This window comes from Peromyscus leucopus, chromosome 11, assembly GCF_004664715.2.
Source record: "Peromyscus leucopus breed LL Stock chromosome 11, UCI_PerLeu_2.1, whole genome shotgun sequence".
Classification (NCBI taxonomy): Eukaryota; Metazoa; Chordata; class Mammalia; order Rodentia; family Cricetidae; genus Peromyscus; species Peromyscus leucopus.
This window is the reverse complement of record NC_051072.1, coordinates 23100253-23124159: the sequence shown is the minus strand read 5'-3', so window position 1 is coordinate 23124159 and position 23907 is coordinate 23100253. Positions and strand designations below refer to the sequence as shown.

Here is a 23907-nt window from a genome sequence, read left to right as displayed (position 1 = left end):
CACATCTGGAGTTGGCTGTGAGTCGATGGCTTATTCATGTGGCCTTCCCAAACATGGACTATGAGAAGAGGAGGACCCACCAAGAGATCCTCAGAGAGAACAACAAAATGAGCAGACCAAGGAGGGCATCACAGAAGCCTAGCCACTCAGGAACATCACTACTCATTTTTATGACATTTTCTTGAGATGATTGTCATTGAATTTGATTTCTGGTTTATCATGTAAACAACTATCTATGAAGGAAATTTTTTTTTTTATTTTATTAGAAAAAAGTACAAATGGTTAAAAGTGTGACTGCTCTAGCAGCTCAGTGATGAACCTTTCTTCGTGGCTCCTAGGATAAACATTCAAGTCTTACAGTATCTAAAGCAAGAACTGTAAAATGGAAGAATAGCTCTGCTTTGATACAGAGTTTTGAAAGGATTTTCAGTATATTCCTGTAATGTAATACTTCCCATAGGGAGTCTTCATGGCTTATGAGTACATTGACTTTGGACATATTGTTTCTGGTAATTTCTATTTCCAGAACCACTTGAAAGCTCATCTTTATGTTTTTGATAGTTTTCTCTTTTTAAGGTGTATGATTAAAATGTTCTCTGATTTGAGAAAGTTTCATTTTCAACTGAGAAGGAGTCACACCTTCACCTGTAATAATAATAATGTACATGACAGACACCACGGTCAATTTGATTATGAAGCTTTATTCTACATTATAAAAAAAACATAGCCTTCATTTCTTTTCCTCTGTAAGTCTTGAGGGTGACCTTTCTCCATCGCTGCCTTGTGCATGTTCACTCCTTTGAAGAATCATTTTAATGTCCTAAAAGAGAAAGAGCAAAGAGAAGTTACAAATGAAAATAAAGAATGTATGACTGATGAACATTTTGTATGTGGCAGTGATTAAACAGTTACTTTTCATTTATTCCTTTCTTTTGTTTTCTGTGAGAAAAATGTTCCTCACTTCGTGTGAATTCTATTCTGAAACCAAGCATGTAGCTGTATCCCTGGAATGATATCTAAGGGTTTCAGAAATTCTCCTTTCTAATCCTATAGTGGAGTTGTCATGTTAAGTAACATTTAAAAAAGCAATTACTCACTTCTGTCATATAGTGTGTAAACCAAAAGATTATTTTCCTATAAATCAGTAAGACAGTATTCACAGTCTATTAAAGAAAAATTATAATGCCAAATTAATCACATCTACACAGAAATGTAAATATAGAAAATTTGAGCAGTGGATTTTTTTTCTGGAACTTTTATACTTCTTCATTTTTTTTCTATCAGTAATGTTCTAGAAATTTAATGTCTTAAAACACAGATCTTTTTCAAAATAAGTGTAAGCTTATATATGTAGAATGAATACTATATGCAAAACAAAAATATTGCATAGTTATGATAATTTTAACTTTTAATTTTTTTTTCAAAATTTAAGAAAGTGTTTTAAGAATCTAAGTTACTTTTTTCTCAGAGCTGGGTTTCACAACTTTCAGCTTGTGGTCATCTTACTCGTGAAGACATGGGCTACTTCACTGTCTAGCTTGACTTCTATATCTGTCATACTACCAGTCGCTGCCAGTCACTGCCAGGAAGCACACTGAATCATTCCCTTCAGGGACCCCTGTTCCTTCAAAACACTGATCTCCTTAAAGGTAGAGGTCACCCCTGAGTAAGCTAAGTGGAAAAGAACAGTGGCCCCTATTGATTTCTAGGTCCCACTTGGGGCCATTCTACAGGACAAGCATTAATGTTGGCCGACCTGAGTTAATTTGGGAACTAAGGCAGGAGTTCTGTGATTGACACTCCACAGCATGGGCAAAACGCCATGATGTGCTCCAGATACATGCCAACCAGCATTGGCTAAATTTGAGGTGAAACAGGGGGGTATAATCATCAGTGACAGTGACTAGAGAGAGGACTGATGGTGGCAGATGCCGGGCACTAGTGTTCTGAAAACAAAGCAAGGAAGCAGGTGTCATATGCTGTAATAAGGATAAAAGTAAGATTGGAGAGTATGTCAAATCAGATGCCCTGGAGACAGAGTGGGGTGAAAACAACTTTCCAGTTATGATTACATTTGTATGAAGTTGTGCTGAGGGATGCTCTTTCTGTATGCTATGAATATGTATTGTTACCACTGGTTAATAGAGAGGCTGCTTTGGCCTATGGCAAGATGGGTTAGAGCCAGGCAGGAAATCCAAACAAAGATACAGGGAGAAGAAAGGTGGAGTCAGGGAAGACACTGCTGGCGGCTGGGGGGAATAAGATGTAATGGAACATAGGTAAAGCCATGAGACATGTGGCGATACACAGTTTGATGGAAATGGGTTAATTTAAGATAAAAGAGCTAGTTAGCAATAAGCCTGAGCCATAGTCCAAACAGTTTGTAATTCATATAAGCCTCTGTGTGTTTATTTGGGACCAACTGGCTGCAGGACACAGGAAAACTTTCGGCTACCAAGTTGGGATTTTATTTGTCTGTAAGACACTCTCTTGTGACACTTGGATTTGAACAGTAGAACAGTTGCTCTTATTTCCCACTGGAGATGTGCTTCGATTGGGAGATTTCTACACAAAAACTCAGCTATTTGGCATTTTCTCACTATAAGAAATAGTTTGGGTTAAGTTATTGCTGGAGAAAAATAATTTATCCAGTTATATTTGTCAGTGTACTTGTCATAAGAAATTTCTTCACAGCAATGTAGTAATGATGTTCTTGCTAATTTTGTAACATTTACCCCAATCATTTTTCTTAATAATTTAAGAATATTTTTGAACAAACTTTCTTTGCACAAGGTCTAGAAGAGTAGAAGTTAAACATATGACACAAACTGCAAATCTGTAAAATCCAGCACCAAAATATAGAATTTCTAGTTGTATTCACCACTGACCCTTCCTGGGACTTCAGTTAGCTCTTCCCTTGGCTCTTGTCCATGGAAAAATTTGGTTTCTAGCCAAAGAGATGAAAGGCATCTGTTTGTCCATCTACCCATCACTTCGCATGTTTCCTTTCAATTGAAAGATTTCTTGGGTACTGATACTTCTTATCCCATATCAGTATCAGTAGTGGTATCTACCTTTATCTGCCAGGAACTGAGCTCAGCACTTTGTGCAAGTCAGCTCATTTCATCCATAAAAAAGCCCCATGAGAAAGGTATGATAGTTATCTCAGTGTCACATTTGTGGAACAAATGCCCAGCACCACATATTTCCAGGATTCTATCATTTACTCTCATGAGTGCAAATCCAGGCCACCTTAAAACAGAAGCAAAACTAAGGTGTGTTGCTCATTACATATAAACCATATATATGAAAGCTGTGGCTTGTAAACACAGACCTTGTAAACACAGAGCTGTTGAGCAACAGCCTCCATCTTCCCACTGTTTATAACAGCAAACAACTTTTTAACCTTGAAAAACCACACTCTAGGTTTTGCTCTACTTATCTTGAACGATCTTCAAATAACATCACTGTGGTTAAGGTTCATTTAAAAATGCGATCTGTTTACTTGTACATGGATATCTGGAGCAAAAACTAACAGTACATGTGTGAGAGCCCCCAAGTCTGCAATGTTTATTTCTTTCTGCTTTTTTCCTCCCTCCCTCCCTCCCTCCCTCCCTCCCTCCCTCCCTCCCTCCCTCTCTCCTTCCCTCCCTTCCTTCCTTTTCTGATCAGCAAAAATAGGAATGGAATGCCTTAGTGAAAAGAGACCTCCCTTTGATCTCAAATACCCATTTCAGGCTTTCCAGGTCATTGGCGCAACTCTTGCTGATAAAGTATTATCAGTGAGAATCACATAGATTCTCATCCTGTCTTTTGATTACCACATCAGCCACTGCAGTGATGTGAAGAAAGAAAGTAAGAGTTTAAGGATCTGACTCAGACTTACAAAGAAGCATTCTGCCACTGGGTTGACTCACTAATGGCTTGCTAGCTAATGGAGAAACGAGCTAGCTTTCCAGTGCATTAAGTGATATAGGCACTAGGAGTCTGTTGAACTGCAGGATGGTTGGGAGGAGGGGTTCCCAGAAAGAGAGTGAAGTGAATACATAAGAAGATGTTGGGACTGTCCAGAAGGAGTTTTGGTGATCAAGGTGTCAAAACTCTCCTGGCATACTGTCGGTGGTGGCTTGGAATCACTGACATCCTGCTACACTCCTGCAGAAGGAGGAGATGTGAACGTCATACTTAGGTGTCAGGACCTGCATTATCACATTGTCCTTGCTCTGCAGTCCTCTCTATCTAGGAATCACCCAGCTTCTGTCCTCCAGTTCAAAACACATCTCATAGTGTTGCTATCACTAGACACTACCCTATAGGAAATAAACGCTTTCCAAAAGGAGAGCAATATATCAGTTAGACAAATTCTGTAACCTCTGGATGTCCCTGGGGACCTTGTGGCTCCTCAGAGGCTGACTCTAAAAGCTGGTCATCCCAAGGCTCCTACTTTCAGGCAGGAACCTGAGCAGAATCTTCTCCGGCCAGTGTAAAGGGATGTCAAGCTGCTCAGACTTTGTAGGTGGTTTTCTTCCCATTAAGGGAGGAAATAATTGGGCTGTCATTTTATGCTCTTACTTTTTCTGGATAATAGAAAATGAAGTCTATTATACATGATTATAAGAGATCAGTAATTATTTTACTAAATCAGATGAGGCCTCTCTCCTCATGTGAAACAGATCATGCAGGGTGAGATGGTGTCTAAATGATCAGCTATTGAACTCACCCTATTTTTTAAAAAAGACATAGTAACATAATATGGTTATGTGATATGGAAATGTTTAGAGATGAAAAAAATATAATATACTCCTATGCTAAGAAGCCTATTGATTCCTCAATTGTTTTATCAAATTCTATTTGAAATTTGCTTTCATTCTTTTTAGTTTAATTACTCTTACTAAATCAATGGAATCACTCTATACCCTTTGCAGAGAGCCTTCCAAGAGGTTGCATCCTGCTCCTCCATTCAGCCCTGCTTCTGTATCTTGGCCCAAACCTGCCTTTTACCTGGGATGCCCCCATCACCCCAGCTCAATAGGAAAACATATTCAGACTTTTCTCCCTCTTGCTTCCCAAACCCCAATTATCTCTACTTTCTGTGTAGCTTAATCCTTCTATGCTTTTAATACACACAAGTTAGAGTTTAAATACCTACAATTCCATACTTAGTTTGTTTACATTCTGTCATTATTTTGCAATTCTTACCAGTAAAAATTATCTTGTAAACGTAAGTAAACATAAGTTCACGGGACAGCAGTCAAGTTGTTACTCATTCCCCTGCCCCCAACTGGAACTTGTGCTGCTGAATTCAATGGTAGGAGCTCAATATTGAACAAAATTCATAGCAGCCATTACATGTTTTCTGTGCATGATCCCAGCTAATCTTTACCAAAACATTTTGCACAGAAATAATCATTATCTCCACTTAATAGACAGGACAACCAGGTACCACCTTGGGGCAGGTAGTCCTGGGTTGTATAAAAAGGCAAGCTGAGTGAACCACAAGGAACAAACCAGTAAAAAGCATTCCTCTATTGCTTCTGTTCAGTTCCTGCCTCCAGGTTTCTTCCTTGAGTTCCTGCCAAGGCTTCTTCCCTCTGATGATGATGGACTATAATCTCTAAACCAAATAAACCCTTTCCTCCCTAAGCTGCTTTTGGTCAGGGTGCCTTATCAGCAATAGGAAGCAAACTAATACACTCATATTACTACACTGACAGTATATACCATGATTTGAAAATCATGGCGGTTATACCAGCACTTGAATGGAGAACATAGTCTTGGCTAGTCCCTTTTGGCAAGAGGAGTCCTAGTCTCTACACAAGTGGTTCTACAATCTGTGAATTGCAACCCTCAAAAGACCACCAGAAAACACAGATATTCACATTATAATTCATAACAGACGAAAAATTACAGTTATGAAATAGCAAGAAAAATGATTTTATGGTTGGGGGGGCGGTCACCACAACACAAGGAACTGTGTTAAAGGTTGCACTGCTCTACACATTTCTATTGTAGACATGCATCATTATTTGACTAAAATAATTAATATCCCTAGTAGTCCATATACTCGGCATTAACTATGACCTACAAACAGCCCTGTGTTATACACCCAAGGTAACACCATGTACTAAGGATGTAAATCCATAATACTGAGAATTATCTCAACTGTGCATTAGTGTGCTGCCCTTGAGCATTAGAGGCTGACTGTTCTGGGCAAGTCCAGCTTGTTCTCCTTCTTGAATAGTTTACAGTAGGAATGCACAGCATGCTGTTAGTTGGAATCACCCGAATTAGGATAATTTTGACTCATACTCACAGGAATTTTATAGTCTACATAATTTGCAATCAGGTCCTGAACATAAGGATGTTTCAAGAGAATATTAACTTCAATTGGCTCCAGGTTCTTGGCACCCAGGTCCTGAAAAGTCTTTATGAAGTTCTTTAAAGAAGAACAAAAGTGAAGTTAATTTACTTTGCAATCTTGAGGTTATTTTATAGTGGATTCATATATTAGAGTAATTCACCATAAGCTCTCTACAATACAACATATTTTTTGAAGCAATTCCATGTAAATAGTCTAACCAACCTCTGCATAAATATTCTCTATCTTTAGGTAGCTGGCAAATCTGTTAGCGTCCAGTACTTCATTTCCTCCTCCAAACACTTTGAGCAGTGTTTCCAGGGAAATCTTTTCAGTGTTTGCATTTTCCGGGATTTCTTCCTCCTTCTCATCTTTCTCCTCTTTGAGTTCCCGTTCCTCTCTAGTTACATTTTCCTCGGCTTCGGGAAATTCCTCATTGGGACTCACAGTGGAGAGGGAGGTCTGTCAAATCAAATGATGACAACATTCAGCCAGACTGAAGTGCTTGCAGCAATAGAGATGTTTTACCAACTCATTCACCACACAAGAACTGTGTAAAGGAAGGCCGGTGCTTATTACACAAATCCACTAAACAAACTGTAGAAGAAAAATGCACTGACTACATTCAAAACCAGTGTCAAAATCCTAGAGCAGTTTAGTTTATAGTATCCAGAGGTCTCAGTGTGTGATGTATGCCATTCATCTCAACCAATCCTCATGTTTACTACACTACCAGGTACATAAAATTCTTCATAAAGGTACAAAGAAACAAATTAGTTTAATTGGTTCCCAATGTCTATAGATGATAGACTTAACTGTTGAAACTGATTTCAATTGAGGTTATGGCAAGTTCACATTCCAAGTCAGGTTGGGATTATTATTGATGCTTTTCAAAATTTACTCAAGAGATCTGAATTCAGATGCTCTCATTTCATATACAGCTAAGATGATGTTGCTTCTGAAACAACATCTTATATATGGAAAGTCATAAAAGTAATTGTGTCTCTTGACTCCATAGATATAGCTTAGGAGTGACCCTGAATTTATGAACAAAAAGTTTTGAGTAAAGATGATAATTCAGTGTTATAATAAAAATAGATGATTTATAATCCCCAAAGTGGGGGGATAGTGATATAAATCATAGTTTTATGATGGGACACAATTCTGTTATAAAACTTATGGTTTGGAAGGATACCCAACCTAACAAGAATGCACTCACAGAGCAAGTTCATAAAAATCCTAGAAAATACAGTAATAGATACACTAGAATCATTTTGTTATTTGACCACTTATCAATAAAATAAAGGACACATTATATTAAAGTATCAATAATAGTTATCAGTGGGGGGGGAGTAAAGCCAGTCAGTGATTTCCTTATTATTCAAAATTTCTGCAGTAAATTTGCATGTATAGGGCCCCGCATGTGTATTTTCTAATGATAAAATAATTGATATTTACTTACTCAGCATAGAGAAATAAATTTTGGTTGGCCAGACATCTGCGAACACATGGATTCTAATTCTCCTTTACCACTAGGGATGGGGAACTGATAATTTAAGAGAGTGTAGATATCTTTAACTACTCACTTCAGTTGCTTTATTAATTGTTAGTTAAGTGCTTTCTAGGTAAATGTGACATGCCATCCCGGATAGAATGAGGGCAATAAATTAAGCCTTTGGCAGTCATGTGACCCCACAGAGATTTTTGGAAGGACCCATTACAATTGATTTAGCTTGGGCAAGTCACCCACCTTGGGAGTTTTTATCTTTTGCTAAGTAGAGAATTTAATTGAATTTTGAAAAGGGGGTAATCACAGTTGAATATTTGGTGATTAAATATATATTTCCACTTATTAAAATGTGTATTTCTTCACTTCTTTTCCACTCACAATGATTAAAAGCTACATAGTTAAATTCAGAAAGAGATGGTAGTCTCTTCACTTTGGGTCTTTGGTGATTACTTCTTCAGTTACTCATCAGTAGGTTTCTAGGTCAGCAAAACATTTGGCAGAGTGAGATGAATATAGATTGGACAGAAAATTTTACATTGAATGGATGCAGAATGAATGGATGTTTATGTGAAATGTAGTACAGGCACTGTGACAGAATGTAAAGACAGAACCTGTGGGTGAAAGAATCACTAGTTTGTTCGATGAGCAGGCAGTTTCAAAGTTAGGAAAACCTGGCCTCCTTTTCACCATGTATATAGTTAGGGACATACTTCCTTTTGAAAGATCTGATATACACATCATGGAATAAATAATTTTTGATCCAAAATGTAACAATTTATATATCCAACATTTTAGGGGAAAAAATCTTTCACTTACAATTGTCAGAGGCTTTTTACAAAATTCTTGTTGTTTTTGTCCTTTGAACTTGGAATTTACATTATGGCCCAAAGGTAAGAGAGGAAAGGATGGGAGGAACAGCCTCTGTGTTCTGAGAGGCATAAGTATAAAAGGAATATGCAAGAAAAGAGGTTCACTCTAACAGATGCTGGGAAGAGAAACCATTGATGGCAGTGAGAAGAAAAGCCAGTGCTTTTGAATATTTACTCATGGCATCAGAACAGAGAGATCCATGCCGTTTAAACAGGAGTGGGAGCACCCTGAGCACTATGTTCTGCTGCTCTGACTCTCAGAGACTGACCTCAAAGCCTTTCCATAAGTGTGTTCCTGAAATAATGCCTGTGCAACTTTCTGACCATACATTTCTGTTATTCACTCAGCTCAGGCCTAATCCTCTAACGTAGAAAATAATTTTGGTTCTGAGAACAAAAGCATCAAATGAAAGAGTGAATGAAGTGTACGTGCTTTGAACTCCAGGGTCTTAAACATGCTGCCAAGAGAGGTTTAATGAGACCTCAGCAGTGTGGGAGCTGCAAACTAACAATCTACTAAGTCTAACATCACAGTCTCATACCACAGGGGTTCTAGAATTAGCCATTTTCCCCAAATTTTACTTACTTAAGGATTAAGTTCACCTAAACTAGTACATTCTTGATAAATGCTTTGCTCGTGAACTTTAAAAAAAGTTACCTAAGAAGCCATGGCTTTCTTCAAAAGGTCTGGCCTACATTGGATAAAAGCAGCATGGCAGTAAAGATATGGAAGGAAGAATAAAATAAGGGGCAGCATTTCCCATTGTTATAATAGTATAGGCAGAAGGTAAAAGCAGAGATTTGATCAAATGCCTTGAGGGTGCATAGAGGTTGGTTGGAGGTGCTATTTCTGAGTGAGGTCTTTGCAGACTCCTGGGATAAGGTTGCCCAGGAAACCAGAACACAGTTGGAAAGGACTCAGGAATGGGAAGGTATTACTGGGGATAAAATGCTATTCAGGAGTGAGTGGGAGTGAGTGAGGTGGGCAATTCTTGTGTTCCTGAAGTGCTATTGTTCATTGCACATCTGGAACAGTCCCTAAAGGCTCAAGAAAGACATGTCCCAACCTCCACAGTTGTCTTTGGTTTCTGTTGCATAATAGTTTAGTTTCTAAACAACGTCCTTGTGCTTTGAGAGAGCTTTTGAGAGTAGCTCTCAGATGGAGCCACCTTCCTGGGTAGGAATGCTAACATGAGGTAGTGAGTGAGTCAGGGACATCAGGGATGAGGGCCACCTATTCCAGGAGACTTGGTGCCACCCACCCCAGCAGTCACATGCTGCTATAGTAATAGCTTTGGCAAGCCTCTTATTCTTTGGTCTTTGTTACTCTGGGCAGAATTATTTGGCCCTCTCCTTGCCTCCTTGCTCCTGTAGCTGAGACTCCATTTCTTAGACATTCTGAGATACCACCATCTCTCTTGTTTTCTGGCTCTATTCACACATACTGAGCATTTAATATATGCAGCTATTTTGGAGGATGTAAGACAGACTTGACTAGACCCCTGATGGGGATAATGTGGCCCCAAGAGTCAATGGATGGACAAAGCCCTACGTGAATTATTGCATCTCCTTACTTCCCTCCTTTACTCTTTGGTTTAGTCTGTGCTCAGAAGAGCAGCCAGAGGGATCCTGAGATGATCTAAGTCAGGTGACTGTGCTCTTTCAATGACTTCATCTTTCAAAGGGCAGTGCTGAGCCAGGCTTTCCCCATAGCCCTTACTGTCGAGATGTGCTAAGCCAGGAAAGTCGGGGAGACGAAGGCTAAAAAATTACCTTATGAGAACCTGTGGCAGAGAGAAAGGCTGGAAACACTCCTGTCAAAGTCAGCTGGAACTGTCTGGAGCCGCTGGCCCAGGATCATAGGTGCCTTGGAGTGTCTAAAGGTAATCTATGACTCCTAATAAACTTCATGTATGGTGCTTTGAATAAGAGTGGCCCCCATAGACTCATCTATTTGAATGCTTGATCATCAGGCAGAGGCACTACTGGAGAAGGATTAGGAGGTGTGGCCTTGTTGGAGGAAGTGTGCCACTGGGGGTGGGCTTCAAGTTTCAAAAGCCCACACCGGGCCCAGTGTCATTTCTTTTCCTGCTGCCTGCAATTCCAGATGTAGAACTCTCAGCTACATCTCCAGCACCACATCTGCCGCATGCCATCATGCTTGCCGCCTTGCTGATAAAGGACCAAACCTGTAAGCAACCCCTCAATTAAATGCTTTCTTTCATAAAAGTCGCCTTGGTCATGGTGTCTTTTCACAGCAATAGAACAGTGACCATGGCACCATATATACAGGAAAGCCCATGATACACAATGGTCCACAAAGCCCACTATGTAAAGTAAAAGACCAATCCCTTGTACAATGAACTGCTGAGCTTCAGTCTTTCTGTAATCACTATTGACTCTTTGACTGTGTGTCCCTGCTTGGTTCTTGATTGTAGAAACCCAGATACCTTGGTGAATGTCTACTGCACCCAAAGATATTCCAATATCACTGCTGGTATGATTGTTTTTTTTTTTTTAAACCTGCCCACATCTCAGAGCCTTGTTAGGCTCTCTTCTTCCACCCCTCCAGGTGTCTTCGTTGGTTTTTGTCAACTTGACACAAATGCAGATGTATCTAGAAAGAGGGAAACTCAATTAAGGAAAACCCTCCCTAAGATTGCCTGCACACAAGTCTGTAGGGCATTTTTTATGGGGTGCACAAGAAAGCAAACTGAGAAAGCTCGGAGGAGCAAGCCAGTGAGCAACATTCCTCCATCACTGTTGCTTTGGTTCCTGCCTTGAGTTCCTGTCCTGACTTCCCTCAGCGGTGGACTATGAACCAAGAGTTGTGAGCTGAAATGAATAATTTCTTCCCTAAGGTGCTCTTGGTGTTTTTTGTTTGTTTGTTTTTGCTTTTATTACAGTGAGAAATCCTAACAAAGACACTCAGCTTGTTTGTAAGACACTTCACAAAGGAGAACATATCTATCCAAAGTCTTGTATTCCCCCATCCACATACACTCCCATGTTTTTATTTGTTAGGCTTTTTGTTTAAAACTACCATCTGACATGTCTGTATTTTGCTTATTTAATCGTTGCCTATCACCATCCTTCTGGGATGCTTTTTATTCACTGGTATAACCTAGGTACTGTGGCCCTCAGGAAATACAACTGCTCACTAAATGTTTGTGAAAACAGTGATACTTCTGCATCCTATGTGGGCTCAACCTGCTGAGAAGTTCAGGGTATAATTGTGCCCCATTGAGAAAGTCCTTAGTGCTGTCAGGTGAATACTGCCTATAAACCTTGACGATGGATGCCTGAGATCTTGGAGAATGGGGAGGCTTCAGCACCCTCTGAGGTATGATTAAAAGATACCCAGAAGAGGGAATGACAAGACCAAAGGCAAGAGGCACAATTGCCTCTTGAGACTGAGGTCCTACATTAATCTACTCTTTAGCCTGCACAGGTCTGGGCCCTATGGGGTCGCAGAGTTGAGAATGGTGGTGAACACAAACCCCTATCCCTAGCCCAGAAGATATCTCCAATTGATGACTGCTCACAAATGAAAAATTAATTTTCTTCAAAGGAGTCTCTCTTTGTATAAAAAACATATTTAAGCCCAGATGCCCCATGCATAGCAGTAGGTGGCCAACATAAAACATACCTAATGGTATTTTTAGTCTCATAATACTTTGTCATGGCTTTTTTTACTCTTAAACTTTACAGGTCCTTTGCATATATATTTTGGTTTCTAGTTTTGTGTTTTTATGTAATTTCTGTGTATCTCTGCATCTATATATGTTTCTTGAACTTTTTCTTTGGTTCTTTTTCTTCAGTTTGTTTTTTGTTTTTCTCTTATTCTGGTTTGTTTGTTTTTTTATATTTTATTATTATTATTTATTTGGACTGGTTGTATCCTAATGAGAGAGAGAGAGAAAGAGAGGGCGTGGATTTGTGCAGATGAAGTAATGGGGAGGATCTCAGAGGAGTTAGGAGAGGGAAAACCATATCAGAATATATTGTATTAAAAATCTACTTTCAATTAACATATATGTATATATCTTTCTAGGTTTTTTTTTAAATATATGTTTATGTATTCTTTAGTTTGAGTTACTTTCCTGTTTGGTACATCATTACTTCATTTCTTAGGACATGGATTAGGCCATTAGATGGAATCCATTCAGGAGAGAAAACACCTTTCCAGATCTTGCCCTAAGTTTGAGCCGGCAGAGTAAGACAAGTGCCTGCTGCCCACCAACATCCCCCCCATACAGTCTTCTGAGCCCAAGTGGAAGATGACTTCAAAGAAATTGTCACATTACCATGTGAGCAAGATGGATGTCAGAGGGGACAGGTGGGACAGAGAAGGGCAGCCACCATCTGAGATCAGGGAAATCCTCTGTCCCTGGTACAGCCATTTCACTGAGACCTCAGAGCAGGCTGCAATTCAGGCTTAGTCATAAATCCAGTATTAGTTCAAAGGGAGCACAATCTATATCGAGATACAGAGAAATCGCTGTGAAAGTGCCAAATGCCATTCTCAGGACAGATGCCCATACCTAAGTTACTTATAAAAGAAAATTCTAAAGTTTTCTACTGTGGAAAAGACCAATAGTCCCTGCTTGTGTATTTACTACTGTGTAGGTGTTGAATCATTAGCTACAGCATACGTATTTGAAGATCCCCATGTTAGCTTATTGGATACTAGTCTGTTCTTACCCTGGCCTGGTTCTCATCGTCAAATTGCAGTTTCAAATGTAATAGAGCCTATTTCTTCCTGTAAGTTAATGCTGTCAAGAGACTTTGCCAGTTCTTCCTGATCATCTCTATTATTGACAAATATACGTTAACAGGAAATAAACATGGCCAGAACTGTGAGGGATCTGGACAACAGCCCCCTTGCCACTATGACCACAAAGAGCACAGAAAGAAATACCATCAGTATTCTGCCCCTGGGAGAACATATGGACATTCAAAAGCCAGAAAAAATGTAAGTGGTACCCAGGGAAGCATGTTAGTTTGTATCTGATGGGAGGTCTTTTCGATCTGAAAATGGCAAGGAATCATAGGAGAATGTATAGTGGCTTCCAAATTAGCTAGAAAGTCTCTGTGCCCTTTGAGAAAAATGTTGCAAATGTCTGTGGTTTTGAGGCTAAAATGGTGTCAAAGGTCATATTCTTGAGGGCAGTGTCCAAGGTCAGAGTTTGCTTCAGATCCATTTCACATACTCTAGAAACACTTGCATCAGGTTAATAATCTACTTCCTTTTTATTTATCATGATTGAAACTTCTTGCAAAACACAGTCTAGTCTGCTTCTTTTGGAGCAACTTCAACCCCACCAAGAATTTCGAACAAATGTTAATTTTTACTACAAACATGTTTGGAAGAATTTGAGTCCCTGACTTTAATACAATTGAGGCAGGTTTACTGGAACACATGGTACATGTAAGCATTGTGCTGAAGACCTGGCAAAACATGGTGAAAAAAAAAAGAAAGTGAGTTCCTACCATCATGAGTTTTGATTCTTCTGGTGTCCTCACTTCCATCCAGAACCCAGAGTTGTCGCGTTTGTGCCATGTAGTTACCTTTTCTGCAGTCAGCATAGGAGTTTCGATCTGCCGGAAGATGTGAGTTCCCACCGCCACACTGAGGGCCCTGTAGACACCTTCCATAGGGTCCGGGTGGCATGCGAAATACAGCAACATCTGAGTGTAGTCGAGCAGGGGGGGATCCTTCTCATTGTCAGCAAAGAGCCTAAAGAAGAACTGTCACACGCACAGTCTTTAACCAAAGATAAAATAGGTTCACCGTGGCGGTGAAGAAGTAGACGAGGCAATGAGGAACAGATAATCCAGGTAAGCCATCCCTGCGTTTTCTGAAGTGTGAGGCAGCAAGTGGGCATTACATCAGGCAACCCACTAACTGTGGCAATTGCTGCATGATGCAAAATAGCCCAGACTCACTGCTTCAGCCATTCAACAGGTGCTTACTGAGTACCTTAATGCACTAGACCTGGACTTTTTAAGTCTTTAAAAACAAGTAGTAAGGGACCAGCTTATGAGGAGTCAATTTTGCTATGGAACAGTTCTTGATGGACAAGACACTGATGCACCCCTAACTCGTTGTATCTGTGGTTACCTGCACAAAATTGGGCCTGTCAACATTTCACCGTAGAAGGGAGGGTAAAGGTCTCCTGAGTTCCTACCCCTCTCTTAAGGACTTATTGACAGTTAATCAGTTGGTGGCGACAGAGGAAGCAGCATGCTTCTTCAGTGGTATAATTATTTAAATTGCTCCTGCTCCAGTAAATATTCCCCCACACATGCTCATGCAGACGGCCCTATTTAAATCCAGTGGGTCATACATTTGAAAAAGACATAAAAATAGGTCAGATGGTGATTTGTTGAGAGGAAAAAGGATTTCAGTAGGGAGAAGAGAGGAAGAGGGAACAGGTTGATAAGGGCTAAAAAGACTATTATTCATGACAGATATATACATATATAATTATTAAAGAATAAAAGGTGACTTAAAAACAAACAAACAAAAAGCCCGTAGTACAGAACATCTAAGTAATATTGTGGGGACCTCACAGTTCAGGAGCAGCTGTAGTGTTCTGTTGCATTTTACCAACACTGAGATGTTAAAAAGTGGTGCTGAGAATCCCTGAGGGTGTGTGTGTGTGTGTGTGTGTGTGTGTGTGTGTGTGTGTGTGTGTGTGTGAGAGAGAGAGAGAGAGAGAGAGAGAGAGAGAGAGAGAGAGCAGTACTCAGATAATCTTTTCTGTCCTGTGGACACTATAAGGCTTGTGTCCATATGTTCACTCACTGACATTGTCAGCCATCTTTGCCCATGTGAATATCTTTTTCTCAGATTCCAGTCTGTCTCTTTTGCTCCATGAATTTCCTACCAGAATGTTAGAGCCACACCTTTCTATGTACCTAAAGTCATAGGTACATGTTCTAGGTTTCTAAGTTCCACTGCTGAATAAAAAGCTACAAACACTGTCCGGGATTGACATTTCTAAATACTCTTAGGTTTCACAAAAAATATTTTTCATGTGATCTGATGATCACAGCATTCTTCCCAAGTACTGAGGAATCTGTTCATATTACTGGAAGATGTGTTCATAAAGTCACGTGGAAACCATCTTCCAAGGGCTTTATATGAGATACAAGGGTGGTGACACATGCTTTAAATCCTAGCACTCAGGATGAAGAGTCAGGCAGATGTTTGTGAGTTCATGATCACCACCATTAATGTAGCAAGTTCCAGGCCAGGCAGGGCTACACAGGACAAAGGGATACCTTTGTCCTAAAGAAAGAAATGATTCATGGGATAATTTATCTCAATTCTCCTGTTCCACATTAAAAATATCAACAAACAACTTTTTTTTTTTTTTTTTTTTTTTTTTTTTTTTTTTTTTTTTTTGGTTTTTCAAGACAGGGTTTCTCTGTGTAGCTTTTCGCCTTTCCTGGATCTCGCTCTGTAGACCAGGCTGGCCTCGAACTAACAAACAACTATTAATCCTCCATGCCAACCACATATCTTGGACCCTATTGATAACTACAGGGCTCCTCCTTCAGCTTCTCTCCTGCTGGCATGTAGCAGAAATGCTTAGGGAAAATAATCATGAGGTTTCAACTCCACACAGAGTTAAACTACAGGTAACTAAGGAATGCTGAGAGTGGGAGAAATTGGCTACCCCAGGAAAAAGCACTAGGTTATCCAAAACCAAATGCTCAGCCCTGAAAATACATATACAAATAATATTGTGCAGCCTGAGCAGGTTATATTTAGGAATATATATGTACAGCAATTAATGAAAACAAGAGGCTTAAATCTGAAAGAGATCAAGGATGGGTGTATGGGAGAGTTTGGAGGGAGAAAAGGGAAGGGGAAAATGATGTAAAATGATCGCATTGAAAAATATTATCAAAAGTAAAGGGAAAATATTTTAAAAATTGAGTCCAATTGAGGGGAATTACTTACTTAAATGTTATAAAGGAGTCATATCCAATTTTGTACTGCAATTTTGAGCTTATGACTGACTAAAATCTGAACCACCAATATATTATACAGAATTTGCTGTGATGTCTAAATCTACAGTTCAGATATTCTATTATATCACTGAATGTGACTATGCATTTATATAAGTAACATTCAGTTATTTATATAGAAGTCAGAGTGACCTCAGATTTTAAGGTTTTACATCTATTGTGGCCTCATGGGGAGCAGTAGATTATACTGCTGTTATTGATGTCATACTGAGGACAGCAACCTACTTATGGACATGGGTAATATTATATGTAAATCTTGTTTGTTTAACAAAATCAAAGGACATGGATAAGGCAAATACTTGAAAAATGAGAGAATCTTGTCCTTCAATTTTATAATTGGAAGAATGCTTATGAGTTTCAGAACTGGGAAAATGACTTATTAAATAGATGGGAAGACAAAACACAACCAAAACCCGAGTGAGTCCATGCAAAGTTTCTGATAGTTATATAGGTAACAGAAGATTTTGGTCTCTGTCTCTTCCTCCTAGAATTTATCTACAAGGAACAATTCTCTGAACGAGTATTAAAGCTTGGACTTTGGAGAAACAACAAATGATCTAAGAAGTAAGTGCAGAATCAGGGAAAATTCCTCAACTCAAGGGGAAGAACGGGAAGAAAATAACCATTGCCACATACTACATAAAAAATTATCAGAGTAACATGTGTATGGTGGGTTTCTGGCTCTAAGCCCAGTATTTGGAAGGTTGAAGCTGGGCCAGGCTTGCTGCACATTCTGAGTTATAGAATAATAATCATTTCAAAAAAATCAATAATAACAATAAAAAGAATCTTACTAATTACCTCTATAAGATGTTCCTGCCTATTGAATGGCAAGGGATCAAGGGGATTATCTGGAACTTTTGCATCTTCATCTCCTGTAAACCACAGACCCGCCTACAAACAAACAAACAAAATATATTTACATATAATGAAAATTCTTAATATACTGTGCAAAGATGTAACATCGCCTCTTAAAGTCAAAGATCTAAAGAATATTGTTCTACTCTCCATCCAGTGATCACCAAAATATAGGATAGAGGAGACACAAAGCGTCTGGAGAAAATAATAGGTTTGCATTTGCATTACTTTTAATCTCATTCTTTGGCCATTTTATTTCATATTTGGTAAAGTATTGTTAGTGCTATCATTCCAACATCTATTACACAAATAAAAGTCAACATAGTAGGGATTCTAGTTATGTTTTAGTGTTTGGAGTGTGAAAATCACTGAGAAGTTACTGCCGCTTAAGCTCTTACTAGTTGCTACACTTTGCAGGGGGTCTATGTGTTTATAAGAGTAGCCCTCATTCTCCAAATCCTAGTCATATCTTCAAAGTGTCTTCCTATTCCTGCTGGAGAATGACTCCACCATCTTTTCTTTCTTTCCATTTCCACTGCTACTACCCTGCTTTACAGCCATATGACCTCTGCCATGCATCAGCCACTCAGTTCTTTGTTTTTGTTTCTAGTCTCTCTGTTACTTTTTTTATGTGACCCTATTGAATTACTCAGACCTTCAATGCTGTTACACCAGTCTTTACTCAGATCCAGTGTCTGATCTTAGTCTTTAGATCACATTATCCTTTGTGTCGAAGGTGACTTCCACACTCCTTTTCACTCATAAAAATCAATACTTCTTTCTAGACAAGGCTTAGATCACACAGAGAGGCTCCTTTAATCTCTGTCTCCTTTAAGCTCCACTTGACCTGACTATACCACGACCTTGGCACTTCCTCCATTTTGTTTGAGTTGTCATTCATGTCTGCCAATTAACACCACACAAAAAGTGTTGAGTTAAAAGATTATATATTAAGAAGCTAGAATTTTACATCTGTTAAGCTCTTCACACTCACACACACACACACACACTTTGTACCTAGGTTGTCTTCCAGAGTGATAAGCAGTCCTTAATACTATCTACTACCAAGAGTCACTACATTGTCTACACTCCATGCCTTCTTTTCTTCCTTCCAAGAACTGATAGCACTTTCTGTAATCATTAATGGTAGCCCTGGGTTTCCTGTAGAAGTGAAGCATGGGTTTCCTTTCTATGCTGGAAAGGAGACACTTTTACAACTAACAAATTAAAAAACAATACTGTATCTGATGGGAAAATATACTTGATGATGTCATTAGGAAACTACTCTGTAGAGGAAATATCAATGAACTTGAAGACACAGCAACAAAAATTATACAAAATAAAACTCCAAAGTCTCAACCATAAAATTTTAGTGATGTGAAATTTTAAGTTTGGATCTATGTAGTAATGTGCTTAAATTGCAAAGCAACATCCAGTTAACTATGTATTGTCTTACTGGATTAATAGGTTATTTCTCTTTAAAATATGAAAAAGTCCTTGGCACTCTTATACTAACACTTGACCAAAGAATTTAGACTATTTGTGTTTCCTTAGAGAAAGAAGTTGTTCTGTGTTTATTTTGGTCCTAGAACACCTGAATGATTGAGCTCGTGGTAACTATATGTTCTCACCTGTGAAAGACAAGTTGATGCCTCAACAGTATATGATTCTACATGTTGTCCATGTCTAAATTATACAGTTCCACAGTCTGAGTATTCCTCTACATAGGACCATTTGTGACAGCAACAACAGGACCAGAAGCAGAAGGCAAACAAGACTTGAAGCTCATTACCCAACCACAGGACACTGTCCAAACAACTTCCATTTTAGAAGTTTCAGAAATCAGCTCATGTCTTAATGGCTGCTGTGGTGAACTTGCAGAGGAGGGGGGCAGGCAAACAGAGAGCACAGCAGACAGCTCTTCCTTCCCAGAAAAGTTGATTTCAGTGCCACAGTTATGTTATTTTACTGGTCTAATGTGACATATTCAACAGATCACATACAATTTTCCTCTAGAAATGGTTTTGACTTTTTCCCCCATGAAACACCAAATATTTTTTGTGAGCCATCGAGTGTTTGAAATCTGAGAGAGGCATGCAGTAAAGTCAAGTGCACATTCAGTGTCCTGGGAGATCTGGAAGTGGGAAGTAAAGGGAGACAGTCAACAATTCCCCAAACACAGACAGTGATCACATAAGTACATGAGTTCTCCTAGATGCATCGTCTTGTTTCCTGCAAAAAAACTCACACTTTTGGTGAAGGATGGTTCTAGTTTTGGATCAGCATTTTGGGAAATGTTGCCAGTAGCCTTTGTTCTCTTGTTTGTAAAAGGATGATGCTCAATTTGATATCCCGTGTCAACCAACAACTAAGGTTTGCACAAACGTCCACTTTTTAAAAATCTCAAGCTATCTGTATACAGTGTAAGTTTTGTTCTGCTGCTTTCATTTTCAAATAAAATCGTAAGAACAAACTGGGCAACCTTCCTAATTTGCTGTTTGAGAGGTACATACATCAGAGCTCAATTAGCCAAGCTAGTATCTTGATCCGCCTTAAAGAAACTCATTAGGATTCAAGTGTTTCTTCATTTGGCTCAGTGTGTGAGCACAGGAACCTTTAGGCTACCTAATGAAAAGGATGCCACCTATTATTTCTAAACAAGACAAGACTGGAAGCTCTGTAAGCTTTCCGTGAAAACACATACACACACACACACACACACACACACACACACACACACACGGGAGAAAATTCTCTACAGATCAGCACCCTGCTTCAAAGTTAAGGCCTTATTATAAGTGACTCCTTCCTTTGTTGTCTCTCATGATATGGAATAGTGGACAAGTTACATTCAGTTAATAGAGTCAAAACAAGTAGTTCAGGCACCCCTGTCATTTATAGCATTCTATCACCAATCACAACATGCAAATTTTAAAAAGATGGGTTAAATGTTCATATATCTGACCTGATGACTAGATGAACTTCTATCTATCTATCTATCTATCTATCTATCTATCTATCGCCATTTATCATCCTAATGACCAATTATTTTCTTCAATCATTTGTAATCTGGCTTCTGTATTAAAACTCCCAGCAATCCTGCTCTATACCAAGCCACCAGTTACAAAGAGCAGGTGCTGTGTTCTGGGTTACCCATCACTTCCCTTAGGTGATTTCATCTGTTCCTGTTTTCAACATCATTTCTATAGCAGTGACTTAGCACTGTCTCTTGACCTGCTGTATCGGATGGGAAATTTCTGCCTGCATAGTCATGGACATTTTAAACTCAATCTGTCAAACCAAGTCCCATCATCCACTAGGTTCTTCATCCCAAAGGAAAGGAGCAAACATCCTTCAGCCTCCATGTTCTTTACCACTGCTCTTGCTATTCTTGGGGGTATAGGGTACTGGACAGTGGGATTATTTAAAGCCCTGCATGTGGTTTTAATTTACATCCATAGGCAATTAACCACTGGTTGAGAACTCAGGAGAAGAATAGTGAAGCTTTCGTGACTTTATTAAGGATCCTTAGTTCTCCAGAAAATTTTGGCTTTATTATTTTTATTTCTTCTGATGCTTTCCCTGAGGGTGGAAGCCACACTCTTGCCTAGGACCTTGACTCTGTTTGTGCTGGCTGCATCTGAGCTTCTAAGGAGCACAACAGTGATCTGAAATGTGATGTGTCATCAGTGAGATGGATCCTTGTTAGGACAAAGGGTTTCAGTATTACTGGATACCTGCTTATACTGTTCGAAAGTGATGGTGCCTGTCTGTGCTTCATCCATGTACTTAAATCTCTGCAGGGTCTCCAGGAGCTCCTCCTCAAGGGGCATTGGCCATGGCATTGCTGTGACCATCAAGAACTTCCTCCAGTCCACAAATTCTGAGTTTACTGTTAATAACGATGTTATCTCCTGCAACTGGAAGAACACAGGGAATCTCACTGGAGTGTTTGTGTGACTAACTTGAAGCTCCTTCCACTAAGGCTTTCAGAGTTTGGTTCTAAGGAAAGAGGGTTTTGCATTAGCAAGCGGAGCCAGTTCTAGCTCAGGTTTACTTTCATTTTCTGTTCTAACAACCGATTCACATCAGCTAATAACCAGAAAGGATTTTATTTCTTTTTTGCTGTCTTGACATTTACGGTGTTTGTTTACTATGACTCATTCAATTTATTCATGGGATTTCAGTTAACCTTTCGTCTTTTCACCAGTGGAAGGTTAAAGACTGGGAATGTAACATACTAACACGGTAGTGCACTGTAACTATTGTATTTCCTAGGGCGTTTATGAGATTACGGTGAGAAACAAGGACTCTCAAAATCATCTACTGTTACTTGTTAAGAGAGTTGCAAACTGATAGCAATTCAGGTGACTATCTTAGTTTCTGAAATAGTTCAGCGTTTGGTCATCAATTATATGTCTTACTTTCAAATTCATCCACTCATTTGAATTTCATGGATTTCTTGCTAGTTCTACTAGCTGGGTAAGCACTAGTTCTCTTACAACTATTGACTGATCAAGTAAGACCAGTATTAAAGACTTTTAGATCCCAAACAAAGCAGAAGCTCACATCAGGTTGGGTGAGGTGCATCCAGCTACTAGGAAAGTTGTTGGTTCCAAAGTTCAGGGTCACCAAATCAAACAGAATGTCAGTGAATGCTTTATTTCCTATGATACCTACAACACAAAGAAACATTTATTTATTGACTTTCTTAATTATTTAGCACTGCAACCATTACTTTAGAAAGAAGTTACTTTAAAAACATTAAAAAACAAAAGCAAAACTCTGATGTTCTTGTTATCTCTCCAAAGAGTCCTCTTTGGTTTAGGAAAACAAAACAAAACAAAACCAAAAAAAAAAAAAAAAAAACAAAAACAAAAAAAAAAAAAACAAACAAAAAGACATTCCTGATTGAGAAAATATTGAAATTGCATAATTCTGAAATTAAATCTTCTTTAATATTTTGTTTCAAGCGGGTTGAATTTTTAAGAGGCATGTTAAATTTTGCTGTACCCAGTAAAACACAGTGGTAAAACATTTCATATTTTGAACACATACAAACAAGATGGCAATCATAAAGAAGGTAGCATCCATCTCCCCATCTGTCCTCCAGTTAGCAAGTGCTTGCTTTTGTAAGTGCAGGGGGATTTAGATGGCTATTGAATTGAATTCAATGAGATTGCACGTTCTAAATAAACATAAAATACCACTAAATATACAACTGCCTTGCTCTTGTCCACTAATCTACGTTAGCATATCTACAAGACACAGCTCCTTAGATTCTTATTCCAAGTTGCATGCACATGCACTAGAAATAGAGAAACAAAATAAATAAACTTAAACAACAACAACAAATACATTTAGCTAACACACAGAGCAAAGGTACCTTCTAGAATTATGGGAGACCAGTTACATATATCCAGGTATTTGGCAGGTACACTGTATGGAGCTGTTCTTTTTTCAGGAATAACAAAGGCGAATTAGAATGTGTCCTTTTACTTCTGAGTTTTCATTATATCTGTAAGTCCACTTGAACCTCACTGTTTCTTCTAACCTCTAGAGAAATGCAGTTATCCCTTTAAAATGTCAGTGATTCTAACCACATGTACAATTCCAAGATCTGTAAGGTAATATGATGAATGTTGAGAGTTCACTCTCAGTCTTTTCGTATAATTAACCATTCGCAGGCAATTCTGAGATGATTTTTATATTATTTTAGTTTCACTGAAACATCTAATATTAGTCATGAGAACATTTTCCTGGGTAAAATATTTCCCTGGAAATAAAAGTTTATATGATGACACAAGTTTCAGATTATATAAATAAATTAGCCATGTCCTTTAAGATGTTAGAACCACAAATAAAATCTATTAAAACTGCAAAGAGAATCAAAGCACTTAAAATTCTGGTAATTATACAATATGTTCTAATGTCAACATTAGGAAACAAATGTTGCAAAATGGTATTTTCAGTTTACATAGGAATTGTTTATCTGGAGATCTTAGTGTCAAATGTGAAAATCACTTTAACATTTAACCTTTTATTAAGCTGTCCAAGGCATTTAGGCATATAATACTTTCATATACTGTTGATAACAGTTTCAATGACAAAATTTTTTTGGAGATAAATTTTTAAAAAATTCTATCAGTTTGGCCTGGTTAGTTACTCACTGCAATTAGAGTTTAGAACTATCCAGGAACAAGAGTCAGTTGTATGGCAAGTCTGAGATAACTAAGATCATCAGTCTGCTCACCCTTAGAGAAAATGCT

The 23907-nt window shown here is 38.7% G+C and overlaps 1 protein-coding gene across 1 annotated transcript in view; it reads right to left on the bottom strand.

The window, feature by feature from the left end:
• Positions 1-681: 681 nt before the first annotated feature.
• Spef2 (sperm flagellar 2) overlaps positions 682-23907 on the bottom strand; it is a 170175-nt gene continuing 146949 nt past the window's right edge. The window contains 7 exon segments of the mRNA XM_028895063.2: positions 682-820; positions 6314-6436; positions 6584-6820; positions 14309-14488; positions 17582-17674; positions 21376-21558; positions 22208-22314. Of these exon segments, the coding sequence (XP_028750896.1) occupies positions 731-820; positions 6314-6436; positions 6584-6820; positions 14309-14488; positions 17582-17674; positions 21376-21558; positions 22208-22314 (1013 nt within the window). The 3' untranslated portion in view covers positions 682-730.